Source organism: Saccopteryx leptura, chromosome 8 (assembly GCF_036850995.1).
Source record: "Saccopteryx leptura isolate mSacLep1 chromosome 8, mSacLep1_pri_phased_curated, whole genome shotgun sequence".
Taxonomy (NCBI): Eukaryota; Metazoa; Chordata; class Mammalia; order Chiroptera; family Emballonuridae; genus Saccopteryx; species Saccopteryx leptura.
In genome coordinates, this window is record NC_089510.1 from 40,935,946 (window position 1) to 40,956,836 (window position 20,891).

At 42.9% G+C, this 20,891-nt stretch overlaps 1 protein-coding gene across 2 annotated transcripts in view; it reads left to right on the forward strand.

Annotated features, from left to right (window-relative positions):
- Window positions 1-20,654, forward strand: part of TMPRSS7 (transmembrane serine protease 7) — a 43,680-nt gene extending 23,026 nt beyond the window's left edge. For both annotated transcript variants that reach the window (XM_066347307.1, XM_066347308.1), the window contains 8 exons: window positions 3,834-3,970; window positions 6,362-6,469; window positions 9,280-9,390; window positions 10,826-10,942; window positions 11,851-12,022; window positions 15,912-16,180; window positions 18,086-18,222; window positions 20,298-20,654. In XM_066347307.1, the coding sequence (XP_066203404.1) occupies window positions 3,834-3,970; window positions 6,362-6,469; window positions 9,280-9,390; window positions 10,826-10,942; window positions 11,851-12,022; window positions 15,912-16,180; window positions 18,086-18,222; window positions 20,298-20,468 (1,222 nt within the window). In that variant the 3' untranslated portion in view covers window positions 20,469-20,654. The remainder of the gene's footprint in view (window positions 1-3,833; window positions 3,971-6,361; window positions 6,470-9,279; window positions 9,391-10,825; window positions 10,943-11,850; window positions 12,023-15,911; window positions 16,181-18,085; window positions 18,223-20,297) is intronic.
- Window positions 20,655-20,891: the final 237 nt, after the last annotated feature.

Here is a 20,891-nt window from a genome sequence, read left to right on the forward strand (position 1 = left end):
TGAGAGAACATGGGGATGGGGTTTGTATACTCAGGGCAGCTTGAATGCAGTATACAAACCTTGAAAAAATGGAAATCTCTCCTATACAAAGTAAAGTTTCTTGTTCTGGTGTGCTAGAATATGCTAGGTATGCTAGGGTTTATTGTCAGGCAAAGTTGTGTCCAAATCCTGCTTCTATTTACTTGCTATTTGAACTTTAACAAATTACTTTACCTCTTTGCATCTCAGATTTCTTACCTGTTACATGCCTATACATATAAACTAAATCTTGCTGAGTTGCTCCAATTTTCCACATTTAAAAACTTTTGTCATGACCCTGGCATGTTGGCTCAGTGGATAAAGCATTGGCCCAGCAGGCAGACGTCTTGGGTCAATTCCTGGTCAGGACACACATGAAAAACGACCATCTGCTTCTCTTCTCCTCTCTCTCCTCCTTTCTCTCTCTCTCTCTCTCCCTTTCTCTCTCAGCCAGTGACTTGATTGTTTTGGGCACTGGCCCTGGGCACTAAAGATAGCTCAGTTGATTTGAGCATTAGCCCCAGATAAAGGCTGCCGGGTGGATACTGGGCAGGGTGCATGCGGGAGTCTGTCTCTCTGTCTCTCCTCCTCTCACCTAAAATAACAAAAAACAATAAACTTTTGTTATTGGCCACCAACGTGCCCCATTACTGACTGTTCCTCTCTAAACTTCAGCCCAACGCCCCTGGTGGGCGTGCCGGGTGGATCCCTGTCGGGCGCATGCGGGAGTCTGTCTCTCCCCGTTTCCAGCTTCAGAAAAACAATAAATAAATAAATAAATAAATAAATAAATAAATAAATAAATAAACTTCAGCCCAAGCGTGGATTCCAAGATCCCTTTCCTCCAGATTCCTCTTGAACATTCAAGTGAGGTTCTTTCTCCTTTGCAAGAAAACTCTTGTAAATGTTAATACGGAACATAGTAAATCACTAAAAGATACAGATAACAATCATGTTTTCAGAACACAGTTTGTATTCTTTTTTAAAAATTGAATTTTTAAATTACAGTTGACATTCAATATTATTTTGTATTAGTTTCAGGTGTTCTTGGCAGAAAGCGCCAAATATCTTAATTCAGGATCAATTCCACAGAACTAGCACATAGCCTTATCCAAATTCATAAGAACTTTAATAGGAGAAACTTAGAGACACAAACAAAGCAGCTGCTTCCGGTGGTGGCAGGCCGGATAAAATCCAGACCTCTTCCAGAACGGGGACCCTTATTATGGGGGGGTTAACAAAAAAACCCCATATGGTGGGTAGTCATGTAGACCACCAGAAAGAACGGTGCATATCTAAGTTAAGATACCATCATGCAATTATTACGCTCTATACATTCATTAACCTCCCTCCTGGGACACGCTCTTTGTCTTTGGGTGGCAGTATTCTGGCTTCCTGAGCAGTCACCCCAGTGTGAGGTTGCAGAGTCACAGGGCACAGCACTTCCCAGACGCCTCTGCTGCTGGGGCCATATTGTTTCTCTATAGTGAATTTCCCTACAGATGTACACCATAGTGGTTAGACAATCATTTACTTTTCAAAGTGTTCCCTCTGATATTTCAAGTGCCCATCTGCCACCACACAGCTATTAAAGTGTTATTGACTATATTCCCTATGCTGTAAACTATTTTGTAGCTATCAATTAGTAATTATTAATCCCTTCACTTTTTTTACCCAGTCCCCCAACTTCCCTCCCCTTTGGCAACCATCAGTCTGTTCTCTGTATTTATGAGTCTGTTTCTATTCTGTTTGTTTGTTTATTTTGCTCTTTAGATTCCACATACAAGTTTGTATTCTGATCTCAAGATGACCAATTAGAACAGGCTCTGGCTTCAAAAGCTTGACTTGGTTTTCAGGAGCCTCTCAGACACTGGCTTGCATTTGGCCAGGTGGCCACCTGCAGCTGTTATCTCTTTCTCTTATCCCTGGAGCTGGTTTATTAGTCCATTAAGTCCTGAACTTCAGCCCACTGTAACAAAGTCTTTCTGAAATATACATGAATGCTTTCCTCCTTCAAATGTGGAAATCATAGGTTACCTCTGTGCTCTTCCCACTGAATGCCAGTGTCTGATCCTGCAACGCACATGCTTCCCAAGTGCTTTGTCCCAAAAGCTATTGACAGTCACAGATTCCAGTGGAGGATGTCCCTCCTCAAGCCTCAGGTCTCCTGTTCCTTCTGAGACTTCACAGGTTTCACCCTGGGAAAAGCTTTACCTTATAATGGACCCTTGTATAATAAGACTTCATGTTTCACTAACCACAGTGCTACTGTAATAAGAATTACTAATAGGAGGAACATTTTCTTTAGATGATGAAAAGTAAGAAAAACTGAGATAGAAAAATATATAGATATATTTTTTTGTGTGTGTATTTTTCTGAAGTTGGAAACGGGGAGGCAGTCAGACAGACTCCCGCATGAGCCCGACCGGGATCCACCCGGCATGCCCACCAGGGGGCAATGCTCTGCCCATCTGGGGCATTGCTCTGTTGCAACCAGAGCCATTCTAGCACCTGGGGCAGAGGTCATAGAGCCATCCTCAGTGCCCTGGCCAACCTTGCTCCAATGGAGCCCTAGCTGTGGGAGGGGAAGAGAGAGACAGAGAGGAAGGAGAGGGGGAGGGATGGAGAAGCAGATGGGCACTTCTCCTGTGTGCCCTGGCCAGGAATCAAACCCGGGACTCCTGCATGCCAGGCCGATGCTCTACCACTGAGCCAACTGGCCAGAGCAGAAAAAATATTGAGGATAGACATTATAACTACTTTGAACCCTTTGCCAAGAACAAGCTCTGAAGTATACATTCGATTTCAATATAATTTGAAATAATATTGTTGTCTTTTGCTCTAAGTGTTGCTGGGATTCTTTGTATACAGTGTGTCCATAAAGTCATGGTGCACTTTTGACCGGTCACAGGAAAGCAACAAAAGATGATAGAAATGTGAAATCTGCACCAAATAAAAGGAAAACTCTCCCAGTTACATACCTTTTCAGTGCAGTTTGATGTGGGCTCATGCACAGATTTTTTAGGGCTCCTTAGGTAGCTATCCCGTATAGCCTCTACAGACTCATCACTGACTGATGGCCTACCAGAACGGGGTTTCTCCACCAAACTGCCGGTTTCCTTCAACTGCTTATCCCACCGAGTAATGTTATTCCTATGTGGTGGCGCTTCGTTATAAATGCACTGATATTCACGTTGCACTTTGGACACGAATTCGAATATAGCGAGCCACAGAACACACTGAACTTACCTCTGTATTCGTCCACATCTCGACTGGCATGGCCGTGGGCTGCTCCGTTGTATACACGGTGTTGCATCATCATTTGCGCATGCGCACATGCTGCCACATCATCCTACAGAAACTGAGAGGGTTTTCCTTTTATTTGGTGCAGATTTCACATTTCTATCATCTTTTGTTGCTTTCCTGTGACCGGTCAAAAGTGCACCATGACTTGACGGACACACTGTATTTTCAACCTGAGCTCTTGTATTCCACTCTGCTCTATAGGGAGATTTGCAAGGAAAGGCAGGCAAAAGAAGGCAATATACTCTTCAGTGATTTACACAGAAGGAAAGAGAGGGGACTAGGAGAATGAAGCCATATTCCTTCTGATTATAAGTGTCGATGAGGAAAGCAAGGGGGCAGCTAACAGATCGTCAATAACACTGCTTGTTTTACTCAGCAAAGGAGAAAATCTGGGGAGAATGGACAACTATCAGCTCTACCACGAACAGTGCTTACGAAGCCCAAATAACAGAAGTATTAGTGAATTCGTTGTCAATAGGAATGCAATTGAAAGACCCTTGTCTCCTCAGGTACTGCGGCTCCTACATGGATCACCAGACCATCTTCCGAGTGCCCAGCGCCCTCGTTCACATCCAGCTGCAGTGCAGCTCAAGGCTTTCTGACAAGCCCCTTTTGGTGGAATATGGCAGTTACAACATCAGTCAACGTAAGCCTGGGCTCCGCTCCTTAGAACACCTTCATGAACTGGTAAAAGGAGACCAATCCTTTTTAACTGTAAACTTGGAGAATTCAAAGGAATTAAAATTGCTCTTTTTCTGCTTTTTTCTATTATATTTTAATTTTTATAATAAATACTACACAAATAAGTGTGTGTACATGTATATGTAATATAAACTAAATATATAAGAATTCACAAAGCTACACATTTATTACTGCTACAGTTCAATTTATAAAGAAATGATATAATTGTGTATTATTGATTTATAAACATATTTGAAAAATAACATCTCATGTTACTCCTAAAGTATATAGAAAAAGTCCATTTCTTCATTTGTTCTTGCTAGACATAATTGTTTATAAATATCACGCATACACCAACATTTGGTGGATCGGAGACCAACGGTTGTGACTCACTTTGGACTATGATGTGTAGGGAAAGCCGGTCAGTCAAGGAGAGCTCAGCTACCGGGGCTCAGAATGTCAAACCTCACATTGAGAACCAGGGACAGTGGCCAGGAAGACGTCAGTGGAAGAAGCAAGGCTTGAGGAAAGTCAGTAGAGCTGGAGAGAGGAGATACTGACTTGCTCAGGAAATTCTTGACACGTTTTAAAAGGGGAAAAGTCAGAGTTAACCACTTAGGACTCTATGAGGGTAAGACGCAATAGAAACCTCCTTGAGACTATGCCCTTTTTTTTTTTTTTTTTTTTTTTTTTTTTTTTTTTTTTTTTTTTTGCTAATCCTCAATATACCTGTTTCTGGATTTAGAATAGTACACACCTGAATATGAGAATACTAGCATTTCCAGCAAGGACACAGGTGCATAGTTAGACATCTTATTTTAATTGCATTTTTCAAACCATGAACATTTTTCAGAAACTCATCCTCTCCACCGTGTGCCATTGAAATAGTGGTGACCTGACCATGCATTCTCCCCAACTCCACTGTGCAAAGGGAGTGTCTTAGTTCATCCTGGCTGCTGTAACAAAATACCACAGACTGGGCAGCTTGTAAAGAACAGAAATTTATTTTTCATAGTTCGTGAGGCTAGAAGTCCAAGATCAGGGTGCTAGTATGGTCAGATGAGGGCCCTCTTCCGCATTGCAGACTTCTTGTATCCTCACATGGCTAGAGGGCTCTGTGGGACCTCTTTCATAAAAGCACTAATCTCATTCATGAGGTTCTGCCCTCATGACCTAATCGCCTCCCAAGGCACCACCTCCTAATATTATCACATTGGACATTAGGATTTGCATATGAATTTGGGGAGGGGGCGCAGGTATTCAGATCATAGCAGGGAGGAAGGATTTATTATTTCTATTATACGTAGCTATAGGTCAGTATTCATGATTCAAGACCAGGAAAGAAATCTTCAACTTGTAGCCCGATTTAAATGAAAGAAATGATGGACTGGGTAGGAGGCAGGAGTCCTGAGTTTTGAGGCCAGTCGCTAGTTACTCTAGGTCCAGCTTTCTGAGATCTGTGGTTACTCATGTATTTTGAGAGAGAGATTACTTGAAAATATAACTAAAGGTACAGACTCCTCAGAATAATGGGTCTGATACAGAGGATTCAGACATCAGAGTCCATTTATAATTCCCGGGAGCGACTCAAGCCTCTATACACCAAGAATGCTGACCTCTCTGAGCAGCTCTCTCTTTCTTTGGGTCTATGATAAAGCCAGAAGGCTGAGTCAAGGATGCAGGCAGTAGAAGTTTGCCTGTACATGTGACCTGGCTGCAATGTTGACTCAGAGTTTCTGGTGAATTTGTTTGCTTTCTTTGTTCTCCAAAATTCTGCCTGTTTTTGCTTTTTCTTTTTTTTAATTTATTTTTATTTTTTATTCTTTCTTCTTTTCCAAGACAGAGAGGGGAGATAGAGAGACAGACTTATGAATGCACCCCAACTGATATCCATCTGGCAACCGCCATCTGGGGCTGATGCTCTGCCCATCTGGGACCATGCTTGCAACCAAGCTATCTTTAGCCCCTGAGGCAGAGGTTCGGCTTCCGGGGCCAAGGTGCTCAAATCAATTGAGGCATGGCTGCAGGAGGTGAAGAGAGAGGGAGAGAGCGAGAAAGAGAGAAGGGGGATGGGGAGGCGTGGTGAAGCAGATGGTCACTTCCCCTGTATGCCCTAACTGGGACTCAAACCCAGGATATCCACATGCTGGGCTGATGCTCTACCACTGAGCCAACTGGCCATGGCCTGTTTTGTTTTTCAATTACCACCTATAACCTAGATTTGGTGGAGATAGTATATAATTACCAATGCTACACTGTCAACTCTTTTACCACTTAACACTTCATAGTTCTTTATTAATGTGATCTGATGATTTTAAGGGCATTCACCAGATTTCTTATTTTTTATTTTCTGTAGCCTGTCCTGTTGGATCTTTTAGATGCTCCTCTGGCCTGTGTGTCCCTCAGGCCCAGCGGTGTGATGGAGTTAACGACTGCTTTGATGAAAGTGACGAACTTTTCTGTGGTGGGTAGTCATGCTTTTACTACAACTTTCTTATGAATAAATAATTTCTTGGGGCCATTGTTGCTCCCGGGGCATACCTGGGTCTTTGCAGCTGTTATCTAATGCTGCATAACAAACTGCCCTCAAACTCAGTGGTTTACAACAATCATTATTCTGGGTCATGCATCTGTGGCTTGTCTGGAATGTGACTGAGTTAGGCTGGGCTCATTGGATGGCTTGGCTTCAAGCAGTGAGTTCTCCCAGGTTGGAATCAAGTCTATTCCTTATGGCTCTTTTCTTCATTGACTAAGGAGCTAGCCAGGGCAATGCCAGAAGCAAAGAAGGGGTCAGTAAAATCACACGGTTCCTCTTAAGTTATGGGCTTTGAACTGGTGCACCATTCCTTGTGTCATATTCCATCAATTAAAGCAAGACAAACAGCTAAGGCCATAATCAAGGGACAGGGAAGTTTATTCTGCACAATGTAGGCTCACGGCAAGGGAAAGGGTGCATAATATACCACAGGAGTGAAAATCTGTGGCTAATAATTTAGTCACCTACAATCTTACATTTAACAATTTTATTTAATTAATTAATTTTTACAATAATTTAATTTAAAGCACAGTTCCTTCATCTAGATAAACTCCCAGAATCTGCAGAGAAATAAACTCTTTGAGCACGCTCATTTATGGAGCACAGGTGTGAATGAAAGAAATGTTATTATTTTTCACCTGTGTACTTTGCATTGGCATCACATTGGTGATGACTAAGGTTTGGGGTATTGGATATTCCTGTTTGGGGCAGGAAATTTCTGCTGGTTTTTCATTATTTTTCTTTACCGTGTGAAACGATTTATTATAGCAACTCCAGACCACTTTCCAGCCCAGCCCGCAGGCCCGGTCAGCTCCCAGAGCTGCTGGCGTCCCAACTTTAGCCTCTGAGGCAGCTGGACAGTCTGAGAGGCCACTTCGGTGGGTCACACATGGAGAATCCTGAAAATTATGTTTTAAAAGACTAGCATTTGTTTGCTTACTCACCCTCTCTGTCATTTTGATCCCCGTCCATCTTGCTAGACTTCTTTGGTGCCGAGTCCAAGTGTTAATAGGGCCCGAGGCTGATGTCTCCGGGGCAATCAGTGTCGTGTCTTCTATCACAGAAGGAAACAAATGATGCAAAAATGGCCTCATCCCCAGGCTCAGGGGATCAATGATGAATCTAGTATTTGTGGCTTGATGTCTGTATTGCGAAATGTCTCCACCATTTAATTGGCAATACCTTTTCCTAATTTTTTCTCCTCAGAATTGCGTCTTTTTAAAACAATTTGTATTTTGAAATTAAATCTAATGGGATGACCTTGATCAACAAGAGTAATAGAACCCTATACATCTCTATAGCCTTCAAGCTGCTGACTGGGCTGCATGCCCTCCTCCCAAAGTCAAATAATTTCCCGTCACCTTATATTTGTTCCTCTCTTCTCCCCTCCCCCATCCTCTCTGCAGGTAACCATTTCACTTTTATTTATGTCCATGGGGTTTTTCATTACTATTTGCATATCATTTCTGAATCTATCTCCGGTTTCAGGGAGCAATATGGGGATGACATTTCACCGATCATATGACACTACTTGTAACACTTTCTCCTAACGATCCAGAGTTTAATTCAAATAATTGTGATGGTGAAGCTATTTAATCTTTTTTTTAATATATTTTTGGAGAAATACTGTGGTTAATATAGCTAATTGTGAAATAATTATATTCATGAAAAATAACCTTTGACACTACACCTTTTTTATTTTAATTGGCAAAACAGAATAAAACCCTTTTAACTTATAGTTCATTGATCTTTGAATCTATAGGGCCTTCTATTTATTATGGAAACAAATGCTGATCATTATAGAAATTGAATTGCATTATTATTATTATTATTATTATTATTCCTTGCTCCACACTGAAGTAATTATTATTACTTTATAATAAGGACAGTTTTTTTGGTGATCATTATTTCTCATCATGCCATTTTGAGAGCTATTCCCTAGGAGTCAACTAGGCTCTCTTGAGACTTAATGAACTATTTTAGGGCAGCAATGTCCTCTTCTTGTCCCCACAAGAGATGCCTCTGAAAAAAATGGAAGCAGACAACAAAAATAACTTTCACAAAATGAGAAATGTCTAAGACATCATACTTTCTACCACTGTCTGCTAATATACTATGGCTGTCATTGGTATAAAGGCAATTATTTAAAATGCTCCAAATAAAATGTGATAAATTTACACTGGTATTTCCTAATTCAGGATATTAATCTCTCGGATGCAATACTTTTAAAGAGAGTTTTCCTCATATGTAAACTACAAGTCTGTTGTCCTCTAAGAAAAGTCATCCAACAAACCTTTAATGAGCACTAGTTGGTCAGAGGCTTGAGGTACAGAGAAGAATAAGACAGAAATCCCCAATCTCAGAACACTCCCACTTTGTTTAGGAAGGTAGATAAATTCAGTTTAGATAACAGTTTATGATTTTTATTCTTTTTCAAGTAAAATCTTATGATGCATTTATTTGTCATTAAATACACAACCTACCAGAGTTTAACACAGTTACACAAAAGCAAAAAATAATCAGATCTAATAGACTCAAAGTATAGACTCAAAGTCCTAGGAATTATACTAAAGTTTAACATTTGCTTTTCTCCATGAATGTGTCAGTTTTGAGGAAAACACATTTCATTTTACTTAAGTCATTGTAACCCTTTGGACCTTCAGAGGAGAGTCCAGTCATCAGAGAGTCCAGCCGATGTCTCAGGCTCACGAGCGTTCTGTCTGTCCTTCTCGTTCTAGTGACCCTTAAACCTGCCTGCAATACCAGCTCCTTCAGGCAGCACGGCCCTCTGATCTGCGATGGCTTCCGGGACTGTGAGGACGGCCAGGATGAGCAGAACTGCACCCACAGTGAGCAAGGGCCCTCAGTCCTCTGCTGGTCTTCCTACAACATTATTATTATTATTATTATTATTATTATTATTATTATTATTATTTGTATTTTTCTGAAGCTGGAAACGGGGAGAGACAGTCAGACAGACTCCCGCATGCGCCCGACCGGGATCCACCCAGCACGCCCACCAGGGGTGACGCTCTGCCCACCAGGGGTCAATGCTCTGCCCCTCCGGGGCGTCGCTCTACCGCGACCAGAGCCACTCTAGCGCCTGGGGCAGAGGCCAAGGAGCCATCTCCAGCTCCCGGGCCATCTTTGCTCCAATGGAGCCTCGCTGCGGGAGGGGAAGAGAGAGACAGAGAGGAAGGAGGGGGGGTGGAGAAGCAGATGGGCGCTTCTCCTATGTGCCCTGGCCGGGAATCGAACCCTGGTCCCCCGCACGCCAGGCCGACGCTCTACTGCTGAGCCAACTGGCCAGGGCCCCTACAACATTATTTTAAAGAAGAATCAAAATACCCTTGTTGGTTTAGAATAATCAATTTGTCTCAGTTTTCCCAGTACCTTCTCAGTGTTAGTACTGAAAACCCCATAGTCTAGGAATCCTCTCGGTCTTAGACAAAACGGGACAGTTGGTCACTAGCTGGTGCGGAGTGTGTGTGTGTGTGTGTGTGTGTGTGTGTGTGTGTGTGTGTGAATCCTGGAAGATTTTTACTGCTTACTTGTTTTTAATGCTGCTCCAGACTGTAGGATGCTGAGGACCTAATATAGAGGAACTTGCTAGAAACACGATGGGACACAGTGTTTTCCTAGCCCTCTACGGAGAGAGACACATTCCACCAGGCTTGTGGACAAATGTGCTGTAATTCACAATCCGTTCGTTTTTTCTCTCTCTCATTGAATAATAGGCCTGAGCATGGTGATCATTTTCGCTCAGAAATTCTCTGGGAGCCCTAGCTGGATGGCTTGGTTGGTTAGAGCATCATCCTGAAGTGCAGAGGTTGCCTGTCTGAGCCCTGGTCAGGGCACATACAGGAATAGGTCAATGTTCCTATCTCTTTCTTTCTCTCTCTCTCAAATCAATAAAATAAACATTGACAAAAATAAAATGAAATAAAACTTAAAAAAAAATTCCTTGGAGAATGAAATAGTAGCAGAGAAGTTATGGCCTGAAGCCACTGATATGACCAACTGCTCCGCAGCTCGCCTACAGTGGAAGAAAGGCCACACCCTTGGATTGAGTCTCAGCAGGTGTGCCTGCCACCTGCCTTCCAATGGCTCTGCTGGGGCGAAGGGGCAGGTCACTGGGCAGTTGCTCCATTTCCCTCCGACATGTTTCCCAAAGAGGCAAACCCCCTCCGCCCCGGTGCCTAAACCATCCTTTGTGGAGTTCAGTGAAATTTACTCAAATATGTTTTTGGCTAGGAAACTCTCTCTTCTTTTGTTCATTTTTAGGCATTCCATGCAACAACAGAACTTTCAAGTGTGGCAATGATATTTGCTTTAGGAAACAAAATGCAAGATGTGATGGGACCGTGGATTGTCCAGACGGAAGTGATGAAGAAGGCTGCAGTGAGTAGCAATGCGTTCCTTCTGATGCAGTCTGTTCCCTCTTCAGTTTTTCATTTTATTCCCTTCTTGGAGTAATCCCCCTGGCAGAGGCTGCCTTAGGCCCAGAGAAGAATACTGGTGAACTGAGTCTGAAATCATTCCTCAGGATTAAAACCACCAGGGTAGATTTCATCTCCTCCCTTGAAACCAAGCAATTAATGTTATCAACTAGATGTTTGTAATGAGAATTCCACTTTCTAATAACTCTAATCAAGGGATAAGTTCTTTAAAAACCTATGATAAGAAATGCACATGGGCACGCAGTGGATTACTTTGTTTATTATGCTCTATGTTAGATCAACTTTAAGTACTGGGTCTTGCTTTAGCTAAGGTTTGACAACTGTCACTTGCCGTATGTTCTTGTCACTTGTGTAGCCTCTCATTGGCTATTTAGCAACATGTTAACTCTATATCCTTATCAATACTATTTAAACTGCAAAAGAATTGTTCTGATAACTACTTTTTCTTAATAGGTTTTCCTTAGTCTTAGACCTACAAATTCTTTCCCAAATGCTTTTCTCAAATCAGCACAACTTCAAAGACACTCAATTCTGTTGCATTTGGAGCTAATCTTTCCCTTTCTACTTAACAACCTAAACCCCATAGCTGCTGTTCATATCAGTGCAGCTGTTACTAACAAGTCCCCTTCTCCCCTCCCATTACTGTACAAAGACTGTGTGTCACAGCCTGCTTTCAGAAGGGAGGGAATGGTTTGTTAGTGCTGGTTTCAGAAAGACCCATATATTGCCTCCTATCTAGATAAGAAGATTTCAAATTATACCTGGTTAATCAGTTACAAACACTAAGCCAGACTTAATTCTATTTGTCTTCTTAGTCTTCTAAATCCTGTGACCTTTCTTCTCCCGAAGGCTGTAGCAGGAGTTCCTCTACGCTTCACCGCATCATTGGGGGCACCGACACTCAGGAAGGGGGGTGGCCGTGGCAAGTCAGCCTCCATTTCATTGGATCTGCCTACTGTGGAGCCTCGGTCATCTCCAAGGAGTGGCTTCTCTCTGCAGCCCACTGTTTCCAGGGAAACAGGTAGGGCATCTCAATCTTTAAAATGGCAACTCTGACAGCAGCAGACGACATATCTGCCTTAACTTTGTAGGAAAAAGCTCCCTATTGGTGACACTTAATCAAATTGGTAGTGTGTGTTTTTTTCTTTTCTTTTTTTGACACAATTGTGTGCCAAACATTTCTTCTAGGAATTATTGACACATGCACTGCTCACAAAAATTAGGGGATATTTTATTGCTTCATATTCATTTTGAAATATCCCCTAATTTCTGTGAGTAGTATATTAAATAACAACACAAAAGGACATCAGGAATGTATAGGCTTTTACTAAACTGAAAAAAATAGTACAGGGCTTTCAAGTCAGAGGGAGTGGACCTATGGGAGTGGGTGGCGAGTGTGGAAAAGAGTGGGCTTTGCAGGATGGCTGGAGTGTGGGACCCTTTTAGAATGGGAGAGTGATAATTCTGTGCCCAATTTCCAATGTGGTGATGGGGGTTTCCACCAAAAAATTCACTGACACAATCTGGGTGCCCCAAATTCAACTCAATTCTGACACTGTGTACTTAGAAATGGTATCATTCCCACAGGTTAAGGGTTCAGTCCTACAAGACTGCTCCCCTCCCCCATTTCAGATGCCAATAGCAAGTCCGGTTTGTCACCTTGACTTCTGACTGACCAGTTATAGGCAGAAGGTTCCAACTGTGTCCTCCTTCCATTCTATTAATTTGCTAGAGCAGCTCACACAGCTCAGAGAAACATTTATACTGCACATAAAAATTAGGGGATATTTTATCGCTTCATATTCATTTTGAAATATCCCCTAATTTTTGTGAGCAGTATATTATTGGATTACTAGTTTATTATAAAATTATATAACTCAGGAATTGCTAGATGAAAGACATTCATGGGGATGGTATAGGGAAAGGGCATAGAGCTTTCATGCCCTTTTTGAGGGTGCCACTTGCTCCAAATCTCCATGTGTTCACCAGCCAGGAAGCTCTCTGAACTCTGTCCTTTGGGTGTTTGTGGAGGTTTCATTATATATGCATGGTTGATGAAATCATTGGCCGTTGGCAATTGATTCAACCTCTAGCCCTTCCCTGCTTACCAGTGGTCAGGAGTGGGGTAAGGTGGAATAAGAATGAACTTTTTTTTATATTCAGTGAGAGGAGGGGAGGCAGAGACAGACTCCTGTATGTGCCCTGACCAGGATCCACCCTGCAAGCCCACTAGGGGGTGACTCTCTGCTCATCTGGGTAGTTTTTCCATTGCTCAGCAACTGAGCTCTTCTTAGTGCCTCAGGAGGAGGCTGTGGAGCCATCCTCATTGCTTGGGGCCAACTTGTTCCAATAGAGCCATGGCTGCAGGAGAGAAGGAGAGAAAGAGACAGAGAGAGAGAGAAGCAAGAGGGGGAGGGGTAGAGAAGCAGATGGGTTCTTCTCCTGTGTGCTCTGACCGGCAGTTGAACCTGGGACATCCACATGCCAGGCCAACCACTTTACTACTGAGCCAACCTGCCAGGGCAGGACTGCAATTTTTTTTTTTTTTTGTATTTTTCTGAAGTTGGAAACAGGGAAGCAGTCAGACAGACTCCTGCATGCGCCCGACCGGGATCCACCCCGCACGCCCACCAGGGGGCAATGCTCTGCCCATCTGGGGCGTTGCTGTGTTGCAACCAGAGCCTCTCCAGCGCCTGAGGCAGAGGCCACAGAGCCATCCCCAGCTCCCGGGCCATCTTTGCTCCAATGGAGCCTTGGCTGCGGGAGGGGAAGAGAGAGACAGAGAGGAAGGAGAGGGGGAGGGGTGGAGAAGCACATGGGCACTTCTCCTGTGTGCCCTGGCCGGGAATTGAACCTGGGACTCCTGCACACCAGGCTGACGCTCTACCACTGAGCCAACCGGCCAGGACCAGGACTATAATTTTTAACTCTTTAATCAAGTGATTGGTTCTTTAGGCAACCAGCCATCAACCTTGGGTGGATCCAAAAGGTACCTCATTAACATAATAAAAGATACCTTTGTCCCTCTCATCATGTAGGATATTCTATGAGTTTTAGAAGCTCTGTGCCAAAAACAGGATGAAGACTAAGTATTTATTTTATAATAAATTACAGTATCACAGAGAGTGATTTTGAAAAGGTCTATTAAGATTGGTCTTGGAAGGGCTGTCTGTCTTTATCAATGGGATTATTATGGGGCAGAGGCTCTCTCAGCTTAGAAAATAATTCACTTAAAATGGAATCTTGGCCCTGGCCGGTTGGCTCAGCGGTAGAGCGTCGGCCTGGCGAGCGGGGGACCCGGGTTCGATTCCCAGCCAGGGCACATAGGAGAAGCGCCCATTTGCTTCTCCACCCCTCCCCTTCTCCTTCCTCTCTGTCTCTCTCTTCCCCTTCCGCAGCCAAGGCTCCATTGGAGCAAAAATGGCCCGGGCGCTGGGGATGGCTCCTTGGCCTCTGCCCCAGGCGCTAGAGTGGCTCTGGTCGCGGCAGAGCAAGGCCCCGGAGGGGCAGAGCATCGCCCCCTGGTGGGCAAAGCGTCGCCCCTGGTGGGTGTGCCGGGTGGATCCCGGTCGGGTGCATGCGGGAGTCTGTCTGACTGTCTCTCCCCGTTTCCAGCTTCAGAAAAATACAAAAAAAAAAAAATGTAATCTTATTTGGAACCTACTGAATCTTAGATCCAAAAATATTGTTAATTTTTATTCAAAAATTTTTAAATAGTTGGAATAGTTCAACAAAATTATACAACTACAGTGGTACCTTGAGATACGAATTTAATTCGTTCTGTATCCGAGCTCATAAGTCAGTCAACTCATATATCGAACTACCGATACTGGACCCGTGAGCCAGTGCACCAACTAGCGGCAGCTTCCCGAATCACAACTCGTATCTCGGAACAAAATATTTTGCTCGGATCTCGAACAAAAATATCAGACTGAGTCGCAGCTCGTATCTTAAAAATTTCGTATGTTAGTCTGTTCGTATCTCAAGGTACCACTGTAAAATATTTTCTTCTCCCGGAAATGACAGGATTCTTGTTAATGACTAAAATGGCTTTATTTGACCATTAGCTTTTCATGCTATGAAACTGCTCCAAGTAATATGTTAACTTTAACACCCTTTCGGGTCCACAGACCCACTGATGAGATGTCAGCTAAGCAAAGTAGGGATCACACTTTTTAGGTTCTGTCCTTATTTTTCTTCCAAAGCTTACATACTCTCTTCACCCCACCAGAGTCAGGTTGCTGTGCCAGCAGAGATAGAATTCTCACATGGAGACTACAAGACCCTTTGTGGCTTTGCAAGGCCACTGAGGTCCGGACTGGAGTTCTGGAAGGACTAATAGAGAGTGTGGCCCTGCGAATGGTCAAGCCTGAGCAGTTAGAGCAGTGAACTTTAAAGCTTCTTTGCAAAAAAAAAGTGTTTCATTAAATTCCTGCTTATAGCACTTTGATTTCTAATCTGTTTTGTATTTATATATTTTGAATTTGGTAAAAGGATTCCCAGACCACTGTCTTACTGGCCTTGGCTGTCTCCATCAAATCCCATTGTCAGCATCAATAGGAAGAATCTAACATTAATTCTAGTCACTAGAATTCCTGACCTGTATGTGATTCATGAAATACCAGTAGCAAGAAAATTTCCAACATTTCCTTAGGATGTCACTGAGGGAACTTTCTGGCACATAGCTATCATTCACTACATTTACTACATCTTACTTTATCTCTGGTTTTAGTATGGAGACAAGGGAGGGTCAGAGAAGTTGTGCTTCTTGCCATGTCTGTGGACGGAGCTAGTGAATGCGATAGGGACTGAAAGTCAAGCCTCTCGTTCCTCATGTCTCTGCGGAGTGCTTTGGCACCAGGTATGGTTCATTAAGCTACTGACTTCGTGCCTCATTCCTTTTCTACCAGGCTGTCCGACCCCACACCATGGACCGCTCACCTCGGAATGTATGTACAGGGGAGTGCCAAGTTCATCTCTCCAGTGAGAAGAATTGTGGTCCATGAGTACTATAACAGCCAGACCTTTGACTATGACATTGCCTTGCTACAGCTCAGTGTCGCCTGGCCTGACACCCTGAAACAGCTCATTCAGCCAATATGCATCCCTCCCGCTGGCCAGAAAGTGCGCAGTGGGGAAAAGTGCTGGGTAACCGGCTGGGGGCGAAGGCATGAAGCAGGTGTGTGTATGAATGGAGGGCCATGCTCTTCCCCTCCAGATAATAATAACTGTGCTGATGTAGTGCTTTGGGGTTCGTAGGCAGGGTTTTGTACATGGTGTCATTTGAGTGTCCTAACAACCCTGAAAGGTAGAATGGAGGAAGGTATTATTATTCCTGTTTTACAATGCTTTCCTTTTACCCTCCAAAGAAGCATAAAACCTCATAAGGGGTGAGGATGGGGTCTACGAGCAAGGCAGGATTGAATAGATAACCTATCAGATCCTGTGGGGTTTGCTAGGTTTTCTACTGTAAAGAGCAAGAAATTCCTTCTTCTTACTATTTTTTTTTTTGTATTTTTCTGAAGCTGGAAACAGGGAGAGACAGTCAGACAGACTCCTGCATGCGCCCGACTGGGATCCACCCGGCACGCCCACCAGGGGCAACACTCTGCCCACCAGGGGTCGATGCTCTGCCCCTCCAGGGCATCGCTCTGCCGCGACCAGAGCCACTCTAGCGCCTGGGGCAGAGGCCAAGGAGCCATCCCCAGTGCCCGGGCCATCTTTGCTCCAATGGAGCCTTGGCTGCGGGAGGGGAAGAGAGAGACAGAGAGGAAGGAGGGGGGGGGGATGGAGAAGCAAATGGGCGCCTCTCCCATGTGCCCTGTCCGGGAATCGAACCCGGGTCCCCCGCTCGCCAGGCCGACGCTCTACCGCTGAGCCAACTGGCCAGGGCTCCTTCTTATTTTTAAGTTCCCTTTTTATCCAAAGAGGTGACTCATTTTCATAAAGGAGAGAAGAATGCACACACACACACACACCACTGTGTCAACTCATGAACAACTGCCTGGAGGATTATACATCATGTCTTGCACAAGGACAACTGGCTAAGGTGATGAGGGCTGCACTCCAACCTGCCCTTAGCTCCAGACTGCACGTTCAGGCCTGCTTCCATCAGCGTAGAATTGGTCTACAGAGAGGGATGGTGTTTTACATTTTCTCCACCCAGAAGGGGCATCTTTTTCATTATACACAAAGGACTGAGCTTATGATAGGGTAGCCCTGCATCTGCCCTGCCAAGGTTTTCCATGGTCTAGTAGTCCTAGTTGATTCTAAATATACAGTGAAAGTCCAAAACTTGGTGAACATCTCTCTAAGGATTAGTGCTAATACTTTCCCTTGACCTCCCAACCATCCCAAATTTTCTTGCAGGCATTTCTGAAGGGTTAAGACACTCTCTAAAGATTCCTTGTGGGCAGCTTCTCAAATGCCTGCTGCCTTCATTTAGTTATTGAAGTTATGATCTTCAACTGTTTGGGCCTGCTGAGGTCTCAGTAGATTCAGTGGGGGAAGTTGGTTAACTGCTTGACCACTGGTAACTATCAGGACTTTAATTGTGTTACCATAATCACAAGAAGAAAGAGTCTACTCAACCAACTTATCAGGACACATTTTCTGTACAAGCATGAGTGTCTGTGTGTATTTTTCTGAGTCGTCGTAGCCAAATTGGTTAAAAAGGAAGTGGAAAGGTTATATCCAAAATGTTCTGTTTTTATGGTACCTAGGACATTCCTATATATCAGTTATGCTGCTCCACCTGACTAGTAAGTATTGAAATAACTGTTTGCTGGCTCACAGTCCTATTGAAAACAGGTGGGGATGGTGAAGGAATATGGCAGTGGCTCCGGTGATCGAGTCGGACCTTGGATTTGAATCCTGCTCTGTTACTTGCTAGTTGTGGGCCACTGGACAAGTTCTTTAACTGCCTAAGCCTCCATGTCTTCATTAGGAAAATGGGGCTCATAATAAATTTATCTAAAAAAATTTTATTAAGGATGAAAGGAGATAATATGATGAGTAAATCGTTAATAAGACCCTGAATAAGTGTAGTCATTTCCATGATTTCTGCCCCCAATGTGTTTTCCAGACAATAAAGGCTCCCCTGTTTTGCAGCAAGCAGAGGTAGAGGTCATTGACCAAACCCTCTGTGTTTCCACCTATGGGATCATCACTTCGCGGATGTTCTGCGCAGGCGTCCTGTCAGGCAAGAGAGATGCTTGCAGAGTAAGTCATCTTACTGTTCCGTTGCCTGACATACTATACTTTCCACGTTTAATCTACACAACACTGGGAAATAATGAAGGGTGGTACTTCACTTAATTCATATATTAATTATAATCCAATTGTCTGAGATCATACTGGGAGGTGATTAAATAATGTGGTTTATAAAACACAGTTTTCTAGTCCCCATGCATTTTCTTCCAACATTTAGAGAATGAAGTCAGCATTTATCATTCTGCCATAATTTTCTTATAACAAAAATCTAAAAATCAAAGCAACACACACACACACACACACACACACACACAGAGTATGTCACAACTGCTAACCTTTTACCTTCTGAAATAACAAGGGTGTTATTCACTTACTCCTCTGACATAGATTGTGGGAAGGAAAAGAAGAATAGGAGAGGGGGTAGAGGTCACTCATTTGCATACCTTTTTCACTTCCGGACAGTGGTAAAGTTGGAGGTCACTTTTGGGGGGACAATACTCTGAGCCTCAGATTCCAATATATGCACATATCTAAATGACTTCCAAAAAGTAAGCAGGTGACAGCGATGAGGGGGACAGTGGGAGCTGTTCCTGCATCTGTCTACAACTTTAGCCACCATCCCATAAAGACTCATTGTAGTAATTAATGATTTCTATCTTCTGAGCTGCTATTTTGTCACAAGCACTGTGTTAGGTTCTTGTGTGTGTGTGTGTGTGTGTGTGTGTGTGTGTGTGTGTGTGTGTGTGTGTGACAGAGACAGAGAGAGGGACAGATAGGGACAGACAGATAGGAAGGGAGAGAGATGAAGAGCATCAGTTCTTTGTTGCGGCACCTTAGTTGTTCATTGATTGCTTTCTCATATGTGCCTTGACCAGGGGTAGGGGTGGGTTATAGCAGAACGAGTGACCCCTTGCTCAAGCCAGCGACCTTGAGGTTTGCTCAAACCAGATGAGCCCAGGCTTAAGCCAGTGATCTCGGGTTCAAACCTGGGTCCTCCACATCCTGTCTGACGCTCTATCCCTCTATCCACTGCGCTGTCACCACCTGGTCAGGCTGTGCAAATTTCTTTATATAAATTAATTCAAATTAGTCTTTGATCCTCATCTGACAGAAAAGGAAACTGGAACACAGAGAGGATAAATATATATATTACCCAAAGTCAGATAGCTAGTCAGTAAATGCCTGACCTGGGATTTGAACTCTAATTTCTTTAATGCTGAAACTACTATATATAGTCCTGTACCACCTAACCACCAGGGTTTACTGTTTAAACTAGATTTAGTAGAGTTGGTGTGGCAACAATTTAAAAAACAAAAACAGAGTCCAGTTTCTCTACTAGTCAGAATTTACTGGTTTAAAATTATAAGGATAGGAGCAGATGTGAAATGCTATATTTATCTTTGCCTTTGAATGAGTTGCAGCTTTTCTTATTTTCCAAAATGAAAAAATAAAAATCTAGGTATTATAATTTATATGATGAATGCTTGTAAGAATTACTTTAAACTTCACATTATTTCAGCCTTTGCTGGTGGAGTTGAGATATTAGAAGGGACTCTCAAGCGAGGGTGATTTGTCTGTGACAGTTGTTGGCCACTGATTCTTAGGGTTATTTCACTGGACCTGGCTAACGAAAGGGGGTCTTTTCTACTTTCTTTCTTGGGACCCTGAGCCAACCACTGAAGTTTTTCGGCCTAGAGGTAGAGGTCTACCTTCCAAGGTAACCATGTCTGATAAGTTTATTGCGAAGATTAAATGACCCAAAACAGCGCTTAGCATATAGCTCACATGGAATGTTAGCTATTATTATTATTATTATTATTATTAATTATTATTATTACTATTGAGGTTTAGTATTTGTTTTGGAGAATTGTTTTCCCTGTAAGAACATTTTAATGTTACTCTTGGTTTAATGAATCAAGTTTCTTATGACAAATACAGCCTTTTGATTATAAGAATAATAACTCTAAAACGACATTAGAAGTGTCATATTATTTCTTGACACTGGCCCAAAAGAGTTTTGAACACAATCCATTAGACACATTAATGACAAATGTACCTTGTACTCACATTATCTTCTTCTATAGGGAGACTCGGGTGGACCTTTATCTTGTCGAAGAAAAAGTGATGGAAAGTGGATTTTGACTGGCATTGTTAGCTGGGGACATGGATGTGGAAGACCAAACTTTCCTGGTGTTTACACGAGGGTGTCAAACTTTGTTTCCTGGATTCATAAATATGTCCCTTCTCTTTTGTGAGAGTACAAGTTGGATTTTGGACTGTAATTTATGTGATAGATTATTTTTAAAAGAATGCAGTAATTATAAATAAAATAAGACACGTAATTTTTTCTTTAGCAGACTTCAGATTGTAATCATTTGGTACTTATTGAAAAATGGATAGATGTATTTTATTCCCTAAAAAATTGCCTCAAGGATAAAGCTGTATTCATCCTCAAGCATCAAAAGCCATTGATTCAGAAATAGAAGAAATACCAGGTAATGTTATGGACTAATTCTCTAAAATAAGATTAAAAATGGGTGAGATGCTGAGATATTCATTCTTTATGTTCGTATTCAAGGTAAAGCTACTTAGAAGGTTTTGGGAAATCTGATTTATTAAAATAAGAAATTCCCTTTAAAAGGCATGCCTAACCATTAGTGTTCTAGTACAGTAGTCCC